Source organism: Musca domestica, unplaced genomic scaffold (genome assembly GCF_030504385.1).
Source record: "Musca domestica strain aabys unplaced genomic scaffold, Musca_domestica.polishedcontigs.V.1.1 2, whole genome shotgun sequence".
Taxonomy (NCBI): domain Eukaryota; kingdom Metazoa; phylum Arthropoda; class Insecta; order Diptera; family Muscidae; genus Musca; species Musca domestica.
The window spans coordinates 13512926-13535336 of NW_026712249.1; the positions used below are offsets into that span (position 1 = coordinate 13512926).

Consider the following 22411-nt stretch of genomic DNA (forward strand, 5'->3'; position numbering starts at 1 on the left):
GTAGAAGTTCTCCTGCACATAGAAGACCTGTAGAAGTTCTCCTGCACATAGAAGACCTGTTGAAGGTCTCCTGCGCATAGAAGACCTGGAGAAGTTCTCCTGTACATAGAAGACCTGTAGAAGGTCTCCTGCGCATAGCAGACCAGCTGAAGGTCTTCAACTTGTAGAAGATATACAGAAGATATTCTAGATGTAGAAGACTAGCTAAAGACTTTCTACGTCTAGAAGTCCTAGGTCTAGAATACCTACGGAAAGACTTCAAGGTCTAATAGAACTACAGAAGGATTTCTATGTTCAGAAGACCTACATGTTGCCTTTTATGTCTGCAAGACCTTCAGAAGGTCTAGAAGACCTACAGAGGGTCTTCTTCGCATAAAATACCAGCTGAAGGTCTCCCACGTATAGAAGACCTGTAGAAGGTCTTCTGCGCATAGAAGACCTGTAGAAGGTCGTCTTCGCATAGAAGACCTGCAGAGGTTATTTTATGTCTCGAAGACCTTTATAGGGTCTTCTTGTTCTGGAAGAACTGCAGAAGGTCTTATATGTATAAAAGAACTGTAGAAGGTGTTTTACGTATGGAGGACCTCTAAAAGGTCGTCTACGTATAGAAGACCACTAGGAGGTCTTCTAGTTGTGTCAGACCTTTAGAGGGACCTCTACAAGGTCTTCTATTCCTAGAAGACCAACAGAAGGTCTCCTAGTTGTGTCAGACCTTTAGAGGGTCTTCTACGTCTGGAAGAACATCTGAAAGTTTTCTACGTCTGAAAGACCTTCTGAAAGTCTTTTAAGTCTGGGAGGCCAACAGTAGGCCTTTTACTTATAGAAGACCTGTAGTAGGGAATTTTCATCTAGAAGACTTATCAAATGTCTTGTTCGTATTGTGTTGCTATAGAAGGTCTTATACATATCGTAGGCCTAGAAAATATAGAGGACCCTTTCAAGATCTTCCACTCGTATAAGACTTCCCATAGAAGACCTGTATCGTAACTTAAATCGGTATATGTTTATCGTTCGTGTTATCAGAAGTGATCTATGTTCTCCAAAGCATGCGTCCCCTGCCAGCATCATATCTTTAATTATTTTTTAATTAATTTTGTTTTTATAACTTATTCTGTTTTTATTTATTTAGGGGGTTTTCACTAAAACACCTTACGATAGTAATTAAATTTGCTGTGTAAACATTATTTATTTATTTTGTTATTTACCAAAATTCTCAATAAATTGTGGTTCTCCTTTTATTTATTTATTTATTTGTTCCTTTTAAATATAATTAAATTTTGTATTCAATAAATTTATTTGGCATTTTCTGTTGCATGACATACATTTGTGAATGGTGTGTTGTTGTTTTCATTACTCAACATCCTTGTTAGTGGTGTCCTTGTGTGTGTGTGTTTGTTTGTTTGTGTTAAGGGTCTGTTGTTTAAAACGGGAAGACCAGTGTAACAAACGTACATCCTGTTTTTTGGGGGTTTTGGTTTTTTTAGATTTATTTTTCTTATAAATTGACTCTGACTATACCAACATGTTTTTCCATTTTTTTTTTTTTTGAGTTGGATATTTTTTGGTTTTCGGGTTTATTTATTTTTCTTGTTCTTGTCCTTGTTCTCCGTCGTTTTTTTTAATACAATTTAATGTTCTGTGTTATGTTTTGTGTTGGGATTTTTTTTACAGACTATTACTGACATTTTTCTCTTGTTCACAAATAATTTATTATTTCCATGCCGACTATGGTTTGTTCGTGTGTGTGGTGTTACCTTAATCCTTTTTTTAGTTTTTTGGGAGAAGGGGAAAAGGGTTATATTGTTATTTTAACTGAATTATAAAAACAACATAAAAAACGAACTGGAGTGGGACTTATGTAAATAATTCTAAAATGACTTAAAGGTAAAATATACAAAATTTATTTAATTTGTTCTTCCACAAAACAAAGTGTGTTTTAGTTTAAGTTTAAGTTTAAAGGATTAAGGATATACATGTTGTTGTTATGTTGCTATGCTACTGAATTTTATTATTTTTGTTTTGTTTGTAACTCTCTAAAACCTGTTAGAAGTTATATTCATTTTGTGCATGTTTTGTATAGATTCTCTACATTTTATTATGTTACTATTTCTGTTCGCAAAAGGATGTCATAAGTTGCTCTTTCGTTTGTATATTAGGGTGTGCCGGATATTAAGAATGATATTCAATACATGGAGGAATGCCAATATGTAGCTGATAGCTGTGAAAGATCGTCCTGTAAAGGAGGCCTAGATAAGGACTTCTGGGATGTAAAAAGTCATGTAGAAGACCTGCAGAAGGTCTTGGATCTATAAAAGGTATAACAATTCTGTAACACCTATTACAATATCACATCTAAAGAAAAGAACTTTAAAAAATCATATAAAATCTATAACCTTTTAGATATAGAAACTCAGGGAGGCATAGAGACCCCCTGCAAAAGGTGGTGTAACCTTAGAGAAATAGTAGAGGGTCTTCTAGCTATCAAAAACTTGTAAAAAGTCTTTTAGATTTTCAAGGACAATAAAACTTCTACTCTTTTTGTCATCCGAGAAACTGTAAAAGCTATTCTGGCCACATACGTCATATAAAAGCTCTCATAGCTAATTAGATATAGAAACCCCTGGGAAGGTCTCCCAGATAAAGAATCCCTATAAAAGGTGGCATAACTTTGAGGAATAGTAAAGGGTCTCGTAGCCATCAAAAACCTGTAAGAAGTCTTCTAGATGCCAATAAAACGTTTTCTGGTCGTTTTTGTCCCCAGAAAACATGTACAAGCTCTTCTAGTCACATACGACATACAAAAGCTTTCATAGCAATAGAAAACTACAAAAAGTTCTAAAGGTGCCGTAGTCTAAATGGCATGTAGAAAGTTCTAAAGGTGCAGAAAACCTGCCTTCTGGCCAAAGAATTCCCCTTGTAGCCATATAATACATGTAAAAGCTCTTTTAGCTATAGAGAACCTGTAAAAGCTTCTCTACTTTAATTTTGTTTACTCACAGAAACCTGTAAAAGTTTTCTGACCAAAGAAGATCTGTAAAAGCTCTCCTAACCATAAAAACCTATAAACGACCTTCCAGCCATGAAATGACTTTAAAAGTTCCTCTAGCCAAAGAAGATTGTTAATGTCTATTCTAGCCAAAGGAGACCAGTCTTTAAGCCTTAGAAGACCAGCGAAAAGAATTCTAGCAACAGAAGACCTGAGCATGAACTTCTAACCACAGAAGATAGTCAAAAGCTCTCCTAAGCTCTTTTGGTAAAAAAAGAGCTGTAAAAGCTCTTTTGGCCAAAGAAGTCCTCCAGATGCTCTTCTAACAATAGAAAGCCTCTAAAAGACCTTCTAGCTATTAAATACCAGTAAAAGCTCTTTTGGTCATAGAAACCATGTAAACATTTTCAGGTCACATAAGACCTCCGAAATGACCTCTAGCCACAGAAGATCGGCAAAAGCTCTTCCAGCTATAAAATACCTGTAAAGTATTGCTTCGCCATATAAACTTGTAAAAGCTCTTTTGGCATAAAAAGTCCGCTAAAAGCTCTTCTGACCATAGAAAGCCTTTAGAAGTTCTTCTAGAAATGGACTACCTGTAAAAGCTTACTTTGTCATAGAAACCATGTAAAAGTACCTGAAAAACCTTGTTTAGCCATAGAAACTTGTTAAAGCTCTTTTAGCCAAAGACGTCCTCCAAAAGCTCTTATTACCATATAACGCCTTCGAAATTCCCTCTAGCCGTGGAATACATGTAAAAGCTCTTCTGGTCATGGAAGCCATTTAAGAGTTCAACTGGCAACAGAATACCTGCAAAAGTACTTCTAGACACAGAAAACCTACAAAAGCTCTTCTACTCATAAAATTTTGCCTAGCCATAGACACTTGTAAAAGCTCTTTTGGCCAAAGATGATCTGTAAAGCTCTTCTAACCATAGACACCCTCTAGAAGAAATACTAGCTATGGAATACCTGTAAAATCTCATCTGGCCATAGGAGCACATGATTAAGAGCTTCTGGCCACAAAAAACCTGTACACGATCTTTTAGCTATAGAAGACCTTTAAAAGCTCTTCCAGATAATATCCATATAATATCTATGAAACGTCTTCTAACCATAGAAAAGCTGTGACAGCACTTACGTCTACAGTAGACCTTTAAACCTATAGAAGACCTATGTATATAAGCTATTCTAGCCATAGAAAAACTTTACAAGCTTTTCTTGCCATAGAAGACTTTTATAAGTCCTTCTTCCGATTACCTGTTAAAGTCCTTCTAGTCACAGAAGAGCTGTAAAAGCTCGTCTATCCACAGCATACCTGTAAAAGTTTCTCAAGCTATAGAAGATCTGGCCAAAAATCCATCCAAGGAACGTCTACTCAAAGAAGACTTGTAACTTGTCTAGAGAACCTGTGAAAGACCTAAAATCTACAGATGACTGGCTTAAAAGCTCACAGCCATATGCAAAAGGTCTTCCAACTATAAGTCCCCTAAATATAAAGATATATTAGCATTCAAAGTCCTTTAAAAGCTCTTCTAGCTTTAGACGTATACAAGCTCTTCTCCTCTTTTTAAAGATCCTCAGACCACTTAAGACCTGTAAAAGCCATTCTACTTTTGTAGGACCCGTAAAAAGTCTGAAGCAGATATTTCTACATATATAGAAGAGGAGCTGTAAAAGCTTTTCGACCCATGAAATCTCTCAAAAGGACTACTATCCAAAGAAGACTTGCAGAGCTATAAACAACCATTGAAAGACCAGGCTTAAAAGCTTACAGTTTACGTAAAAGATATGTAATAGGTCTTCAAACCATTCTATATCTTCGAGATATAGAAAACCTTTAAAAGCTCTTCCATCTATAGACCCGCACACAATCTTCTACTGGCAAAAGTTCTTCTTCTAACAATAGAAGTATTTTAAAATATCTCCTTAAGACCTACTTTTGGAGAACCTGTAAGAGGTCCCAAGCAGGCATGTAGAAATATAAAAGACCTCTTCCTATGCTCAGAAGACTATGGACCCATACAAGGTTTTCTACTGGAAAAAGCTCTTCTTTTTGCCATAGAAGTCTATTGAAAGGTCCAAAGACTTCCAAAAGGCATTTTACTTTTAGAAACCCGTAAAAGACCCAAAACAGACATGTAGAAATACAGAAGGTCTCCTCCTATGCCCAGAAGGCTATGGACCTATACAAGATCATCTACTGCCAAAAGCTCCTATTCTTACCATAGAAGTCTTCTAAAAGGTCCTCAGACCATAAAAAACCGTTAAAGGTATTCCACTTTTGGAGAACCCATAAAAGGCCTAACACACATGAATAACTACAGAAAACCATCTCCTATGCCCTGAAGACCTAGAGAACTTTTGGAGAACCCATAAAAGGCCTAACACAGACATGAATAACTACAGAAGACCACCTCCCATACCCACAAGACCTTCAGATATAGAATTATCCGACCCACCCTAATATACAAAACCTGAAATTCTCTTTCAAGTTCCTTTTTTTCCTAAATACCTTTCATCACGTTCTTGTTGTTTTTGTTATTGAGTTATGTGTTTGTTTCTGTTTTTGTAAAACTTAACCTAAAATTTTCTTCATATAACTTACGGTTTCCGGTTTGGTTAGAGAGCGTCGGCGATTTGGTTTAAATGGCATTTCTGTGGTAACTTTTAAGAAATTTCGTGTAGTTTCCGATGCCAAATTTGTTGTTGGTGCTGCTGCTGTTGTTGTTGAGGTGGTGGAGCTGATGGGAGGTGGAAGTGTTGTTGTTGTGGTGGTGGTCGTAGTTGTGGTAGTAGAAATTTCTGCTGTTGTGGTGGTAATGGTGGAAGAAGGCAATGCAGATGATGGTGCTGATGTTGTTTGGCTGCTACTGCTTGTAGTTTCCGAAATCTTTGTCGTTGCTTCTGTTGTGGGTGGGTTGTTAGTGTTAGTTTCATTCGTTTCTGTTGTGGGTTTTAGTGTTGTGCTGGCGCCTGGAGAACTGGTGGATTCTGTTGCCTTTAATGTAGTCACATCCGTTGTTTCACCCTTGGCCGCCGATTCTCTTCCTCCTTCCGTGGCCTCAGTTGTGATTATTTCTTTGTGTTCTGTTGCTGCAATTAAACCGGATGTTGTTTGGATATCCGTAGCAAGGATTTTCTTTGTATCATCTGGTGTTACTCGGGCAGTTGTTTGACTAACTTGTTCCGCAGTGGTTGTAACACTTTTTTCTGCATATTTTGCTTTATTCAAATTCGTTGTTGTCGTCTTGGATTCTTGGCGATTCTGGCTTTCGGTGGCCACTGCAGCTGGGGTTGTTAATCCTATTGGCGTTGGTGTTTCTGTTACCAAATCATGTTTTTCCTCTGAAATTGGATGTCCTTCTTCTGCCGCCGACGCCGTCATCGTTGCTGGTGCTGCTGTCTCCTCGACTAGTTTTGTGGTTTGTTCTGTCTCGTCGGATTCTTCCTCTTTCATTACAATTGCTTTTGTCACAGCCACGGCATCAGTAGCTTGTGTCGTCCGAGCCCCAGTTGGCAGCTCGGTTTTATCTGCAATGTCATCACTGGAATTTGGATTTTCGGTTTGTTCGACCAGCTTCATTGTGGTTGTCTGCAAAGTTTTGTCTTCGTGGGGATTTATGGTTGTGGTGGTGGTGGTGCTGGTCTGCTCGTCAGCAACGGATTGAGGTGGCGATGTGGTGGTCAATGGTGTGACTGGAGTTGAATCAACTTCATCTTCTTCGCCTTGGCCATTTGCATGACTCGTTGCCAGAACTTCCTCCTCCAATTTCATATTTTGGTTATGTTTACCGATTTGCTGTTCTTCCGGTTCCTCTTCCTTTGTTCGTTGGGACTGAGTAATTGGTATCATGTTGCCATTTTCTGTTGTCTGTTCTTCTCTCCCCTCGGTCTCACCCTCTGATACTTTGTCCGTTTTCATTTGCAAAAGTCCAGCTGATTCGGTGGTAATTTTCTTTTCCTCTTCCTCGGCCAACTGCTGATGTGTCTGACTTTGATTCTCTTCGAATGTTCTTTCAATGTCCTTGGATTTCAGTGTGGTTGTGGACTCAACATCTATCGCCTTAGCTGTTGTTGTCATCGCCATGTCAGAGTGACTCTTTGGTGTCGGCGACGTCATTGTAGCATCTTCATTGTAGTGGGTGTTGGAATCCATGTGATGTTGCTGCTGCGGCTGTTGGCCCCCCGGAGCATGAGGTGCATGTCCTTGATGTTCATTGTGGCCATGTTTGTTGGCCTGGGGAACATAATGAGATTTCACCATCAACATGGGCGGAATGAAATGTGAGTTGTCAGCTGACTCTTTAACATGGCCATGTTGGGTTTCTTCGGTTATGACGGAGCTGCGAGCTTGTTGGGGGTGCATGGGATGGCCAATGGTGGCTGGAGCAACAGTCGAGGAGGCCCCATGACTCAATGTTGAGGATTCTCCATCGCTTGTTGTGGACATTTCTTGATAGCTATGATGTGTGGTTGTAATTTCTGTATCCTTAGTGGTCGAAGGGGTGGTGGTGGTTGCTGTAGTTGTTGAGGAACCCACAACTGTCTCCGTAGTTGTGGGGCCAGATTTAGACCTCAATGTTGTGGAAACCTCAGCAACTGTTGTTGTCGGCACTATCTCCGTGGTGGTAGTGGTACTGGTAATTGCCGCCGCCGCTGCAGCAGCTGCCGCCTTCTTCATTTGGGCCACAATTTCTTTGCTCTTTTGGGCGCTCTCCTTCATGGCAATGGCCTCTTTCTCCATTTTCTCCATGGCCTCCTTGTGTATGTTGGTCTTCTTGATGTGCGGCAATGGTTCCAAAATCTCATTCGACACCTCTTCATTAAGGATCTGTTCGGGCATTTCGGGCTCACCCTGAGGCTGATCACCCAACATCATATCCTCCATATCCAAGGGCATGCGAGCCGAATTCTTATCCTTTTGCTGTTGTGTGGCCGTCTGCTTCTTTACACTCTCTTTCTTGGTATATTCAACCACTTTCTTGGCCGATTTCTTAACAGGTTTTGGAATCAAACCAGGTATTTTATAGAACGAACTGACGGTGTCCATATTTGCGGGTTCATCGGCCTGCATTAGCTCATCCACATTGAATTGTTCAATGAGACGTTGTACAGTATTCTTTTCGGTTTGGAGATCTTCTTCGGGGCTATAATGTGAAGGGCCATAGTTGACATCCATGGGCAGTAGTTCAATGTCATTATTCTCATTATTATCCGATGGTATGCTGTTGATTATTTGCAGCGACTTAAAATGGGAATTGGTAATGTCATTGATACGCTGAGCTTCAAGACGTTCGCGTGGACAAATCAGATCCTGGAGAGCTCGTTCGCGATCCTAAGATGAAAAGGAAATCGGAAACATTTAAAGTATAAAGCAAACATTTGAATTTTTTATGAAAACCCGAAAATTGTATTCAAAGAAGATAGTCTCATGCTGGACGCTGTTCTATGTGGTGATATATCTTCCGTTCAAATCCAAAAAACACCTTGATCTGGAACCCTCTTTGTAACAAAGTAAAGCTTTCATCTGCCTTAGCGAGAGAAATATTTAGATAGAGCAAGTTGCAAAAATTCGCCGATTTCGTAAGTTGACAGATAAAACTATTGAAACTTGTTACCCTTCGTGGGTGAGGTACCAGAAGGCGTTCGCCGATATATACCATCTTCACAAAGGATCTTTTCTTAGCAAAAATTTTTGTATGTGTGAAATTTGAAGAGAATTGGATGTTTATATTGCTTTCTTTGAGCATTAGGTTTTTTAAAAATCTTGAATCCTAAGTGGGGAAGCACAAAAAAAAAAAATAAAAAAATATCCGATCCCTCCCATTTTTATGACAGATTTTGTGTTGATGGAAATATTGAGATATACCAAGTCCGAATGGAATCGAATGCTAATTTTGCGTTTTATGAGCTACATGGATATTCAAAATGTTGACCCTTTGTGGGGGAGGTACCAGAAGGAGTGGACCGATCTATTCCATATTCACAGCAGATCTTGAGTTAGTAGAAATATTGGCATGTGTGAAATATGAAGAGGATCGGATGCTTATTTCGGATTTTATAATAGTTTTGGTTATTCCAAATTTTGACCCTTTGTGAGGTGGGTTACAGAAGATACCGATATATGCCTTCTTCACTCCAGACCTTGGTTTAATAAATAAATTGTGAAGTGTGTAATTTGAAGAGAGACGGACATTTTATAAGAGATAAAGTTATTCAAAATATTGACCCAATGTGAGGGAGGTACTTAATGGAATGGACCGATATTGTTCATTTTTTCATCTAAGCTAGCACTGACAAAAATATTAAATTTTCAACCTTTTGTGGGGGAGGTAACAGAAGCAGTGCACCGATATCATCCTTGGAATTCGATCGAAATTTGACTATAATGTTACCGTGTACCAAGTTTGAACTAAATCGGGTACTCCCTTCGAGAGTTATCGTGCGCAAAAGCCAGCCATCCAGACGGACGGACGAACATCGTTAGATCGACTTTAAATGTCCTGAGACGGATTTGGTCCAAAGAGACCTAAACTGACATTTCGATGTGGTATGTTTTGGCCATAACATATGATATATACCTCTATTGATATGGTTGAGAGTATAAAGAAACCGAAAATATTCCCTAATTTTTTTTTCATCAATTCTTCCTCGGACTTTTTCCTCCTCGGTAATCGAATCGAATGAAAAATTTTAAATTTTAAAGAAGTCTTGATTTAATGCTTTTGTCAAACCGAACAAATTGGGTACTTTTCGCTGACGAAGGCGGGGATAAAAGCCTTTTTGGTCATTGAAAATATTTAAACAAATCAACGGCAATCCTTTAACTATTTTACGATTTTTTTTTTCTCAATCTGTGAAAAATAATCTTAAGAAAGATTTAAGATATTAGCCTTGTTGGTCCGTGAAAAATATTCTTTGAGTAACTAAAAATGTTACCCTAGTTGGTCCTTGAAAAAGATATACTTTAAAGGACACCAATTATAACTCCGGTGATACTGGAATATATACTTCCAAAAATCCACCTTTAAAATCTATTCTTCAAAAAATCGACGATTATCTTTGAGAAATATTATTCAAAAGAAAAAAAAAAACACTGAAAGCTAATCATCAAAAATATCTTAGATGCTAGCCCTGTTGGTCCCGGAAAAATATTATCTAAAAATAAACAATTACACACCTGTAGGTCTTTGAAAAATATTCTTTAAAATATCTACGATATCTTTAAAAAATATTTCATATAAATCAACAATTATACCCCCGTTGGACCTTAAGAAATATTCTTAAAAAAAATCACTTTTATCCTTAAAAAATATTCCTTAAAAAATTTGTGATTATCCTTGAATAATTCTTCTTTTTTTAAAAAATCACTGAAAGCTAATCTTAATAAATGTCTTAGATCTTAGCCCTTATGGTCCGTACAAAATATTCATTAAACAATCAACAATTATACCCCTGTTGGTCCTTGAAAAATATTCTTTAAAATATTCACGATTATCCCTAAAAATATTCCTAAAAAAATTAACAATTATACCCCTGTTGGCCCTTGAATAATATTCTTCAATAAAAATATTCCTTTAATGAAAGTATTCTTTTAATGAAAATATTATTTAAATACATTTACGATTATCCTTGAAAAATATTCCTTAGAAAATCCACGATTATCCTTGAAAAATATTCTTCAAAAAATTACAATTATCCTTGAAAAATATTCCTTAGACAATCCACGGCTATCCTCGACAAATATTCTGCAAAAAATCCGTGATTATCCTCGAAAAAATTTCTTCAAAAAATCCACAATTTTCCTTGAAAAATATTCTTTAAATAAATCTGCGATTATCGTTGAAAAATATTCTTTAACTAAATCCACGATTATCCTTAAAAAATATTCTTTAAATAAATTCACGATTATCCTTGCAAAAATATTCTTTAAATAAATCTGCGATTATCGTTGAAAAATATTCTTTAACTAAATCCACGATTATCCTTGCAAAAATATTGTTTAAATAAACCCACGATTATCCTTGCAAAAATATTGTTTAAATAAATCCACGATTATCCTTGCAAAAATATTGTTTAAATAAATCCACGATTATCCTTGCAAAAATATTGTTTAAATAAATCCACGATTATCCTTGCAAAAATATTGTTTAAATAAATCCACGATTATCCTTGCAAAAATATTGTTTAAATAAATCCACGATTATCCTTGCAAAAATATTGTTTAAATAAATCCACGATTATCCTTGCAAAATATTGTTTAAATAAATCACGATTATCCTTGCAAAAATATGTTAAATAATCCACGATTATCCTTGCAAAAATATTGTTTAAATAAATCCACGATTATCCTTGCAAAAATATTGTTTAAATAAATCCACGATTATCCTTGCAAAAATATTGTTTAAATAAATCCACGATTATCCTTGCAAAAATATTGTTTAAATAAATCCACGATTATCCTTGCAAAAATATTGTTTAAATAAATCCACGATTATCCTTGCAAAATATTGTTTAAATAAATCCACGATTATCCTTGCAAAAATATTGTTAAATAAATCCACGATTATCCTTGCAAAAATATTGTTTAAATAAATCCACGACTAATTAATCCACGATTATCCTTGCAAAATATTGTTTAAATAAATCCACGATTATCCTTGCAAAAATATGTTTAAATAATCCACGATTATCCTTGCAAAATATTGTTTAAATAAATCCACGATATCCTTGCAAAAATATTGTTTAAATAAATCCACGATTATCCTTGCAAAATATTGTTTAAATAAATCCACGATTATCCTTGCAAAAATATTGTTTAAATAAATCCACGATATCCTTGCAAAAATATTGTTTAAATAAATCCACGATTATCCTTGCAAAATATGTTTAAATAAATCCACGATTATCCTTGCAAAAATATTGTTTAAATAAATCCACGATTATCCTTGCAAAAATATTGTTTAAATAAATCCACGATTATCCTTGCAAAAATATTGTTTAAATAAATCCACGATTATCCTTGCAAAAATATTGTTTAAATACATCCACGATTATCCTTGCAAAAATATTGTTTAAATAAATCCACGATTATCCTTGCAAAAATATTGTTTAAATAAATCCACGATTATCCTTGCAAAAATATTGTTTAAATAAATCCACGATTATTCTTGCAAAAATATTGTTTAAATAAATCCACGATTATCCTTGCAAAAATATTGTTTAAATAAATCCACGATTATCCTTGCAAAAATATTGTTTAAATAAATCCACGATTATCCTTGAAAAATATCCTTTAAAACTTCCGTGATTGTCCTTAAACATGTTTCTTTAAAAACAACGATTATCCTTGAAAAATATTCCTTAAAAATTCCTTGGGTATCCATGAAAAATATTCTTCAAAAAATCCACGATTTTTCTTGAATAATATTTAAAAAAATCCGCGATTATCCTTGAAAAATATTCTTAAAAATTCACAAACAAATAGTTTGTTGGTCCTTAACACATTTCTTTAAAAAATCCAAATTTTTATTTTTGTTTAAGAACCTTCACACCAAAACTTCGTGGATTTGTTAAGAACATTTTAATTAGGAATATCTGATCATCATAGTCAAATTTTAAGAATATTTTTTTAAAGAGCCTTAAGGCCAAAAACGTAGATTTTTAAAGCAAAAGGGCCTTTTGTTCAAGGACCTTCTGAAAAATAATATTTTTTTATATGCAAATATCTCACACCATATATATTCCCTTTGAAAGTCCCGTTTGACTGCAACGATACGCGTTCTATCATATATCTACCAAAGCATTGTTTCATTTCCCCCCATGAAAGATCCATTTCTTCTTACATCCCTGCCAATTATTGAAATTAATTTTCCTTTCCCTTCTTTTCCTTTGCATCAGCAATACATTTCACTTAAGAATGAACATAAACAATATTAATTGTTTTTTAAAAAACTTTTTAATTAAATAACTTTCTTCAGCCTGCTGCAGCGTCAGTAGAAAACCATTATTGGAAAATAATTCACTTCCATTCGGAATTCTTCATTCATTTCAATTTCTCACATATAGGATGACATGCACACACACACATACGTAACAAAACTCACCTGCTTTCCTTGACATGTTGTCCGCAATAGACCCTCTTCCTGGCAATTGCGTATAAGTTCAATGCTTGCTGTATCGGCCATATATTGCATTGTTAAATTTGGCATATCCTTGAGGATGCAAACATCAGCCCAAGTTGGTACTGGTAAAAATGAAAAAGACACACATAGAGAGAGAGAGAGAGAAAAAAAAAACAACAACAAACCATAAAAATGAAGAACAATAAATTACCATGAATAAGCCGAGAGACAAAAAAATAATAAATGCCATTGTATGGCGTGCTCAAGAAGAGAGTGTCACTTAAAAGGAGAGGCTGGCTGGCTGGCCTTTTTTCCAAGACTGCAATTTTCGTTGTCAGACTTTTTTCGGTTTAATTAAGTTTTTTTCTCTTCCTCTCTCTGCCACACACATACACAGTGCTTCTGTTTTGGAAGTGTTTCTTGTTTTTTGTCTCTTGCATTTCATTTTTGCTGCTCTTACCTGGCATTTCACACAAAAACGATGCTGTCTCCGGACCACCACAACGCAGAGCATGCCAACGATAATCACGTATGGGATCAATAACGGCACACAGAGGTGCATCCATTAGGGGCAAAGATTCGGCCCAATAACCGGTGTCAGCCACCAAAGGTCGAGAGTTGCTACTTTAATTTGTGAAAAAGAAAAGAAGAAGGAAACAAAAAAGGAAAAGAAGGATGAAAAGAACAAAAGAAATGACGTTCGATAAAATTCAATTACCAAGTGTAGGGAAAAACTTTTACAAATTTATGAGCACAGAAGAATTTTAAAATTAAGTTTCGTGGGAAAAGAATAATTCGTTATTGAACAAGAGAGAATGTAACCCGTTTCTGTAGGATATTCAGTAAGGCTATGAAGGGAGAGAATGTTGGATGAGAAGAGATAAAACTACAGGAGGGATAACATTGACAGCAGATACTTTTTTCGGTGTAAGAATTTTTTAACAATGCTACTGTCATACTAAAAAGCATGGACGATTTTCAGACCAAGAACCTTTTTAGGATACTGTCAGACTTATAAACGTGGACTTTTAAGAAGATTTTTAAAGGGGCTGTTAAGGAGCTGTCAGACAAAAACATGGTATTTTAACAAAGACTCTTCTAGGTATTGTCAGACCTGATTGTTAAAGGACTTTCATGTCAGCAAAAATCTCCTAAAAAGGAGATTTTTTAAGCTAAAGGTCTTTTAAATATGATTTATTAAGAGGGCTTTTAAGGGGTTGTATAAAAATGTTTTTCCAAGAGAAAATGCCCTTTGAAGAAAAATTCTTCGGCTAAAAGCAACAATATTTTGGCACACAATGAAAATAGAGATTTCTATTTTTTGGTGGCTTATAGTAAAATTTGATTAAGAATATTGTTGTCTTTGAAGGCATCCTTCTAATAAAAGCTTTGTTGGAAAAATTTGCACAAACTCATACAAAGTACGGCTTTAACCCTAAAATGTGTTTTTATATGTATGAATTCCTTGCGTTTAAGTAAAATTTAGACCCTTGACGTCTTGTAGCACCTTTTGCTGAATTTTATGGCAGTTTTTAACCATATTAAAAAGAGGACCAAAAATTCCCCTTTTTAGACTGGCTCGAAGATTGAAGTTTTCGACAAAAACATTCTTCGTATTTTTATCTGCCATATTGATAAGACACTAAATTGATAAGACACTAAAATACACAGAATCTTAATCTAAAAATTTCCAAAAGTGTTGAAGATGGGGAACTTGTCCTCTCTATTTTGGTTACTTTTCGACTTTAAAAATGTTGATACACGTGACATTTTAGCTCTACTTTCATAATCAGCTAGATTTCGTCCGTATTTATTAAAAAGAAAAAAAAATAGATTTGTAACACAGTGTTTAGCAAATTCCGATCCTTTTTTATTTTGAGGAGAAGTAGCGGAAGTCCCATTCCAAAAAAGTTAACATTTTTGGAAAGTCATGAACCTGCTTTGATACGAATGGGGTTATCAATGTGGAAAGAGTTTGGTCTGAGGCAAAGATTCTTAGATTTATTAAAGATATCTTTCAAAGACATCCCATCCATAAATTGTAGAATTTTGAGTTTTTTCGCACTTTTTTAAAAAAATTTCATGCATAACCTGTTTTAAAGGACACCCCATATATAACTGGTTTTTTTTAAAAAAGGATTTTACCGGTGCACATTTTGAGCCAAGAATCATGATTTTTTTAAAATTGTATATTTTTCAACAAAATATGTTGATTGTTTAGGAAGATTATATTCCATCAGACCAAACATTATGTTTTCTAATATTATACACAATGTAATTCGGACTTAAGTACCGTGGATTTTTAAGAAAGTTTTATTCAGGGACCTTCGGAATTTTTAAAAAGATATTCAAATAATATTGTATTCGAGGACTTTTTAGCCGTGTTTTTTTTATTTAAGGACCTTCTGACCAGAACACCATTAATTTTAAGAACATAGAATTCAAGGACTTTCTTCGTGAAACACAGTAAGTTTTTAAGAAAATTTTAGTCAAGGACTTTGAGACCAAATATCACGAATTGAAAAAGATATTCTAATCACAAATCTATCCATTTTTATTGACGGACCTTCGACCAAAAAATCTTAAAAAAAATTCTGTGATCTTCTAATCAAAACTATGAGGAACAAGGACCTCAAGCAAAAAGGACATTGTAATCAATTTTTTTTTTCGCAAAAACTTTTTTTTTTCGCAAAAACTTCTTGATTATTTTTTTTAAATATTTCATTCAAAAAAAAAAAAATTATCCAAACATCGTGGAGTTTTAGAACATTTTATTCAAAGTCTTTATCTCTCGGTTCTGCCGACAGATGATTGGATCCTTATTTCGCGTTGCATGAAAGTTTTGTTTCTCAAAAATGTTAACCCTCTGTGTGGGAGGTACCAGAAGGAGTGCGCATATGTATCCAATTTTCACAACAGACCTTGCGTTAGTAGAAACAATGGCATGTGAAAAATTTAAAGGAACCGAATTTTGTGATCATTTTGGTTATTAAAAGCTTTGACCCTTTGTAGGGGGAGGTACTAGAAGAAATGGTCCGATCTCTATCATATTTACATCAGATCTTGTGCTTATAGAAATATTAAGATATGCTGAAGTCTGAATGGAGCCGAATGTAAATTTCGCGTCATTATGCGATTCTGCCAAAATATTCCATACCGACATATTGTGATGCATGCAATTTGAAGACAATCGGACTCTTACGTCACATTTTAAAAGAATTATAATTATTTAAGTGTTATATTTATTATAATATTTAAGTGTATTATTTAAGTGTAAGAGCTTAATGATCTGAAATTTGCAGTGAAAAGGAAAGCCAGATAGACACTATCACACACTCACCACTATGCGACGCGTTTCGCCGTTGGTTAAGCGGCTCATCAGGCATATTTGGTGTGGATGATGGCTTATTTAATTTCGACCCCTTTGGCGGTGGAGGTAATTGGTGGAGTGAACCGATATTGTCCACACCTAACCTGACTGATGCAAATACAAGGATTGGCCAAGTTGGAGCAATATTGGATTACCCTATCTCTTCCGGTGCAGTATTTTTTTATACTCTCCACCATAGTATGGAGGGTATATTAAGTTTGTCATTCGGTTTGTAACACCTCGAAATATACATTTTAGACCCCACAAAGTATATATATTCTTGATCAGCATAAAACTCTATGTCGATTTATCAATGTCCGTCCGTCTGTGGAAATCACTATAGCTTCCGAACGATATGAAGTAGGTTGTATTATGTCTGCAGGACTTTTGGTATTAAAAATGGGCCATGTAGGTCTACGTCTTCGTATAGCCCCCATATAACGGTACCTCTGGATATTCGGTATTTTGATGATTCTAGCGACATTTTTTACCGGAATTGTTTCAAAAATAATATTTAAAGTTCGTAATAGATGCTACAGAAAATGGGCCATGTAGGTCCACGTCTTTATAGCCCCAATATAACGGTACCTCTCGATATTCGGTATTTTGATGATTTTAGCACCTTAATTTATCGGAATTGTTTCAAATTTCGCATTTGAAGTTTGTAATAGACACTACAGCCTATGACAGAAAATTGTATGTGCAGGTCCACGTCTTCGTATAGCCCCCATATAACGGAACCCCCCCGATATTCGGTATTTTGATGATTTTAACGACATTATTTACCTGAATTGTTTCAAATTTCGCATTTGAAGTTCGTAATGGATACTACAGCCTATGACAGAAAATTGTCTGTGCAGGTCCACGTTTTACAACCACGATGGTACCTCCCTATGTTCGTTATTTTTATGATTTTAGCTACATTATAAACAGATTTTTTTTTCAAGTTTCGCATTTGAATATTGTAATAGCTTGTGACAAATGTTGCCTATGCAGGTGTACGTAGTCGTATAGACCCTAATATACGGCTACATTCGGTGTTTTTAAGATTTTAATAGAATTTTTAACTGATTTTATTTTTTTGAAAATTGTTAAATTTTGTACCACATGATGTATGGTATTCAAAGTTCGACCCGGCCGAACTTATAGCTTTTTTATTTGTTTTATTTTTAAATTTCGACTTTTTGGTTGGAGGGGCGTAGGAGGTACAACAAAGAGTTGACCAATATTACCCATCTCCGAACTCGATCTAAGTTATCGTGCGCACCAGCCAGATAGACAGGCAAGTGGACGGACGGACATCCCTAGATCGACTCCATTTTTTTCAAGGGTTTTCTGATTAAAACGTGTTTTTTTATTAATTTTTTTTAAGACAAAAATTTATTGATTTTAATATTTTATTCAAGGAACCAAAACACCTTGGAATTTGTGAAGGCAAATTTTGATAAAAAAAATTATGGATTTTACAAATATAAATAAAAGATCTTCTAGAATCTAGAATTTTTATTTAAGGACATTCTAGAAAAATCCTGGATTTAAAAAAATAAGGACCTTTGTATCAAAAAATTAAATTTTTGGGAACATTGTATTCAACATTTTTTTAAGGATATTGTATATAAAGACCTTCTCAACGGAAATATGGTAGATTTTTTAAGAAAATTTTATTCAAATATCTTCTTATTCGAGGATCTTTAAGTTAGAACTTTGTTGACTTGTTAGACCATTTTATGCAATGATCTTCTGTCCAGAACATTATGAATATTAAAGCAAAAATTATTCAAGGACCTCCTCAACAAAACATTGTGGATTTTTAAGAAAATTACCTTCAGACCAAAAATAACTTTTTTTTAAAGAATTTTATTAAAGGGGCTTCATAAGTGGGTTTTACATGTAATTTTATTGAAGGACAATCTGAGCAAAAAACTGGGTATTTAAAAAAGTTTTTGTTCAAACGCCTTAACTAATGAATTAAAAAAAGAATCTTCTATTCCTGGCAAATACGTTTTGGTTCTCGAAGAAAAACATGGAAATTATTAAAAAAACGATTTTTTTTTAACATGCAGACCAAATTATTATGATGGAGTGTTAAAGGTCCTTTTCACCAAAACATAGAATCTTCTGAACAAAATTTAAATTACCAATATTTTCAATACTACCTCGACCAAAAAAAAAAAAAAAAAAAACAAAAAAAAAAATCACAAAAGGCGGCCTAAAAATCGTGAATTTTTACGACCAGTCCCGAAATTCCTCCCTCCATACACTAGTAAGGTTATAAACAACCTCTCCGATTAAAAACACGTTCGGTTGTTTAAAAAAAACGAAGCATAAAAATGAAAATTTAAAAAATACATTTATCTGCAGCACCCTTAAAAAAACACCGCTTTACATACACATACATACACACATGTATGTGCATACTATAACACTCCCCCAGCACACAATTTAAATACTTACGACCACATAAAACGATCCGAGCTTTGCGGTCTCATCAGACCAATCCAAACGATGTCGTTAACATCTAATTCTCGTAAAAGGTCTCTGGTTGCATCAAATTGAAAACTGTTGTCGACTGAAAAGAGAAAAAAAACCCGAGAGGAGAGATAAAAAACAAATTCAAAACAAGAACAGATTATACAAGTGAAAATAAAAATAAAATCAACATCCAACCCAACACCACCCCAACAATGGAATTGAAAAGTTGCATATGAATGTGAACCTGTTTTGTTTTCGTTTTTTTATGGCAGCAGGACAAAGCAAAAAGGACACAAATCATTTGCATAATGTATGAATGTGTTTAAAGTGTCAAAATGAAAGAGAATATAAATAGCAACATTTTGTGTGAAGATAAATAAAACACAAAAACGTATACGAGATGCATATGAATGATAGGCAAATGGTGGAGTATGCAAACGGGTCAAGAACATTTTGTATAACATGTTTTATTTTAGTTTTATCTGTTACATGCTGAGAATAAAATATAACAAATAAGAAAAAAGGCCTCGGCCCGGCCAAACTTTTAATACCCTCCGCCATGAGGCCAAAGATAATGTTTGACAACATGCCCAAATTCACCTGTCACGAATAATTTTAACAAGAGAGTTAGCAAATCATAAAGTCCAAAAAAACAACGAATATATGGAAGGTATTGTAATATTAGGACCATGTCGTATCCATTGAGAACTGCAGAAATATCCAAAAAATGGAAAAACTAATTGTTCCAAACCCTGGACTTATATTGGCGGTTTTCTACTTAACTCATAACGAACTTCACCTACAAAATGGCAGCCAATTCTGTTAGATATGTAGGGGGATTCTGTTGATGGGCTAATTGGGCTAATTTTGTACGAAGCAAGCCCGTTGGGAATCTATATAGCAAATTTTAGCCTATAACTAACATTGGCTATATCACACCGATTACCGATATATCCATTATAAAGGGTTAAAAACGGATTGAAAATCCTAAAATTTTTTGCATGGTGGAGAGTATAAAATACATTTTCATCAAATAAGAGTATCACACAATTTGGTGCACAAAAGTTGGTTTACTCTACTGTTTTAAAATTAAGTACGCATTCGGTGATTCCGTTCTCGAAAATCTTGTTAAAAACTACAAACTTTTAACGAATTAGGAAAAACTTGATGATTGTGTTGAATGAAGGCTGAAAATGTTTGGATGTCGGATTCCATGTAGAATGGTGAATATTTTTGGTGAGGATCGTAAAATAGTTAAGAGCATTTTTATTTGTGCGAAATTTTTTTAGATGGATGTCATCTAATAATTTAATTTCTTTAAATTCGCCACTCAAACAGTTATCTCTGTACAGGTACAGGCTATTTCGAGGGTCTAGTTAATATCTGAAATAGTTCCACATTTTACAGTAAAGCCTTTACTTCATATTACAGAGGCTATTTTTTATAGCCACAGTCATATGGATACAGAGGGTATATATTTGCTTCATCGAAATAACGGTTTTAGACAGTTTGGACCAATTAGTTTTAGGACATTTAGAGTCGATCTAGCGATGTCCGTCCGTCTGACTGTCTGGCTGGTGCGCGAATAAATACCGAAGAGAGTATGCGGTTTGGTCCAAACTTGGTACATCGCAATATTATTATCGAACTTAGATCGAGTTCGAAGTCGAAACTTCAAAAAAAAAAATATTTTACTGAGAATCGATCTTCCGATTTTACTTCAACTTTGCAAATCCTGATATTTACCTCAGTGCTAGGTCAGGTCCGAAAATGGAAAATATCGGTCCACAAAATCAAATACCTCCCCCACAAAGGGTCAACATTTTGAACAGACAAAACTATTGTAATATCCGAAATAAGCATCCGATTCTCTTCATATTTCACACATCCCATTATTTGTACTAACACAAGATCTGCTGTGAAGATGAAGATATATCAAAAAGGGTTAACATTTTGAATATCCTCAAAGATCATAAAACGCGAATTTAACATTCGATTCCGGTCAGACTTGGTACATCTCAATATTTCTATCAACACAAGATCTGTTATGAAGGTGGTCTCTTTCTTACGCTACATCCACCAAAAAAGGGTCAAGGTTTTGAATAACCAAAACGATCATAAAGTCCGAAATAAGCATCCGGTTCTCTTCATATTGCACACATCTCACTATTTCTGCTAACACAAGATATGTTGTGAAAATGGGAAATATCGGTCCAATCCTTCAGGTACCTCCCTATCCATCCACAAAACGTGAAATTAACATCCGTTTCCATTCTGACTTGATATATTTCAAAATTTCCATCAACACAAGATCTGTTATCAAAATGGTAGCGATCGGAAATTTCTTCTGGTACCTCCTCCTTTAAGATTAAAAAACAAAACGCTCAAAGAATGCGAAATAAGCACCCAATTCTCTTCAAATTACACACGTACAAACATTTTTGCTAACCCACAAAGGTCTTTTAACCTTTTCGACAATATTCGCCTTGTATTTCCACAAAAAAAATTAATAAATAAAAAAAATGTTACAAACATTTAAATTTAGAACACCAACTACAATATTATTAGCAGATTTACTAAGGGCCCAAACTTTTGAATAATAATAATAATAACTCTAACAAAAATTTGAAATAAGAGTTCGATTGTCTTTGAATTTCGCCCATCTCAATATTTCCACCAACGTAAGGTTTGGTATGAATGGATAAAACGGACCACTACTTCTGGTATCCCCCCCCCCTTTCAAACGGTTCAAAATGTTGAATAACCATGAAACTCATGAAAAGTGAAGTACTCATCCGACTCTCCTCAAATTTTACAGAACCAGATGTATTCACCAACATAAGTTCTGTTATGGAAAACGGATAGAACAGACAACTGCTTCTGGCAACTCCTCCACAGCGGGTCAAAATATTTAATAACTTAAGTAAGCACACATATATTGTCTACAGATTTTACTGATCCCAATATTTTTTATTAACACGAGATCTGGTGCAGAGATGAGATATATCGGTCCTCTCCACCTCTCACACAAAAAAATTTCCTTTTCATAAAATGCGAAGTAAGTCTCCGATTCTCTTCAAATTTTACAGATGGCAATATTTTTCCCAACACAGAGATAAAATATATCGGCCCACACCTTCTGGTACCTCCCCACAAAGGGTCATAATTTTCGCATGACCCTTTTTTTATATCTGTCATAAAATATATTTAAATAAACGTACATAGCCTGATGAGGGTATACATCTGTCGGCAAAACCGACTAATACTTTCAAATAAAATTCTTCCACCGCTTCATTTTCGATTTTTTTAAAGAATTTAAATTTTGAAGTCAACATATGTTTTCATGTTTATTAAATAACAAAATATTTTGCAACATGAATGAATTTCATTCGAGATAAATTGAACAACAATTTTTGGCAAACTCTATTAACGATAACGGGTTGAACAGGTATTTATG

General features: G+C 34.8%; 1 protein-coding gene across 1 annotated transcript in view; it reads right to left on the reverse strand.

The window, feature by feature from the left end:
- Positions 1 to 1254: 1254 nt before the first annotated feature.
- The window catches only part of LOC101898904 (mucin-2), a 207014-nt gene continuing 185857 nt past the window's right edge, over positions 1255 to 22411 (reverse strand). Inside the window, exons 3-6 of the mRNA XM_059121801.1 lie at positions 18937 to 19051; positions 13573 to 13736; positions 13095 to 13234; positions 1255 to 8323 (exon numbers count right to left, since the gene is read on the reverse strand). Coding sequence (XP_058977784.1) covers positions 5564 to 8323; positions 13095 to 13234; positions 13573 to 13736; positions 18937 to 19051 — 3179 coding nt within the window. The 3' untranslated portion in view covers positions 1255 to 5563. The remainder of the gene's footprint in view (positions 8324 to 13094; positions 13235 to 13572; positions 13737 to 18936; positions 19052 to 22411) is intronic.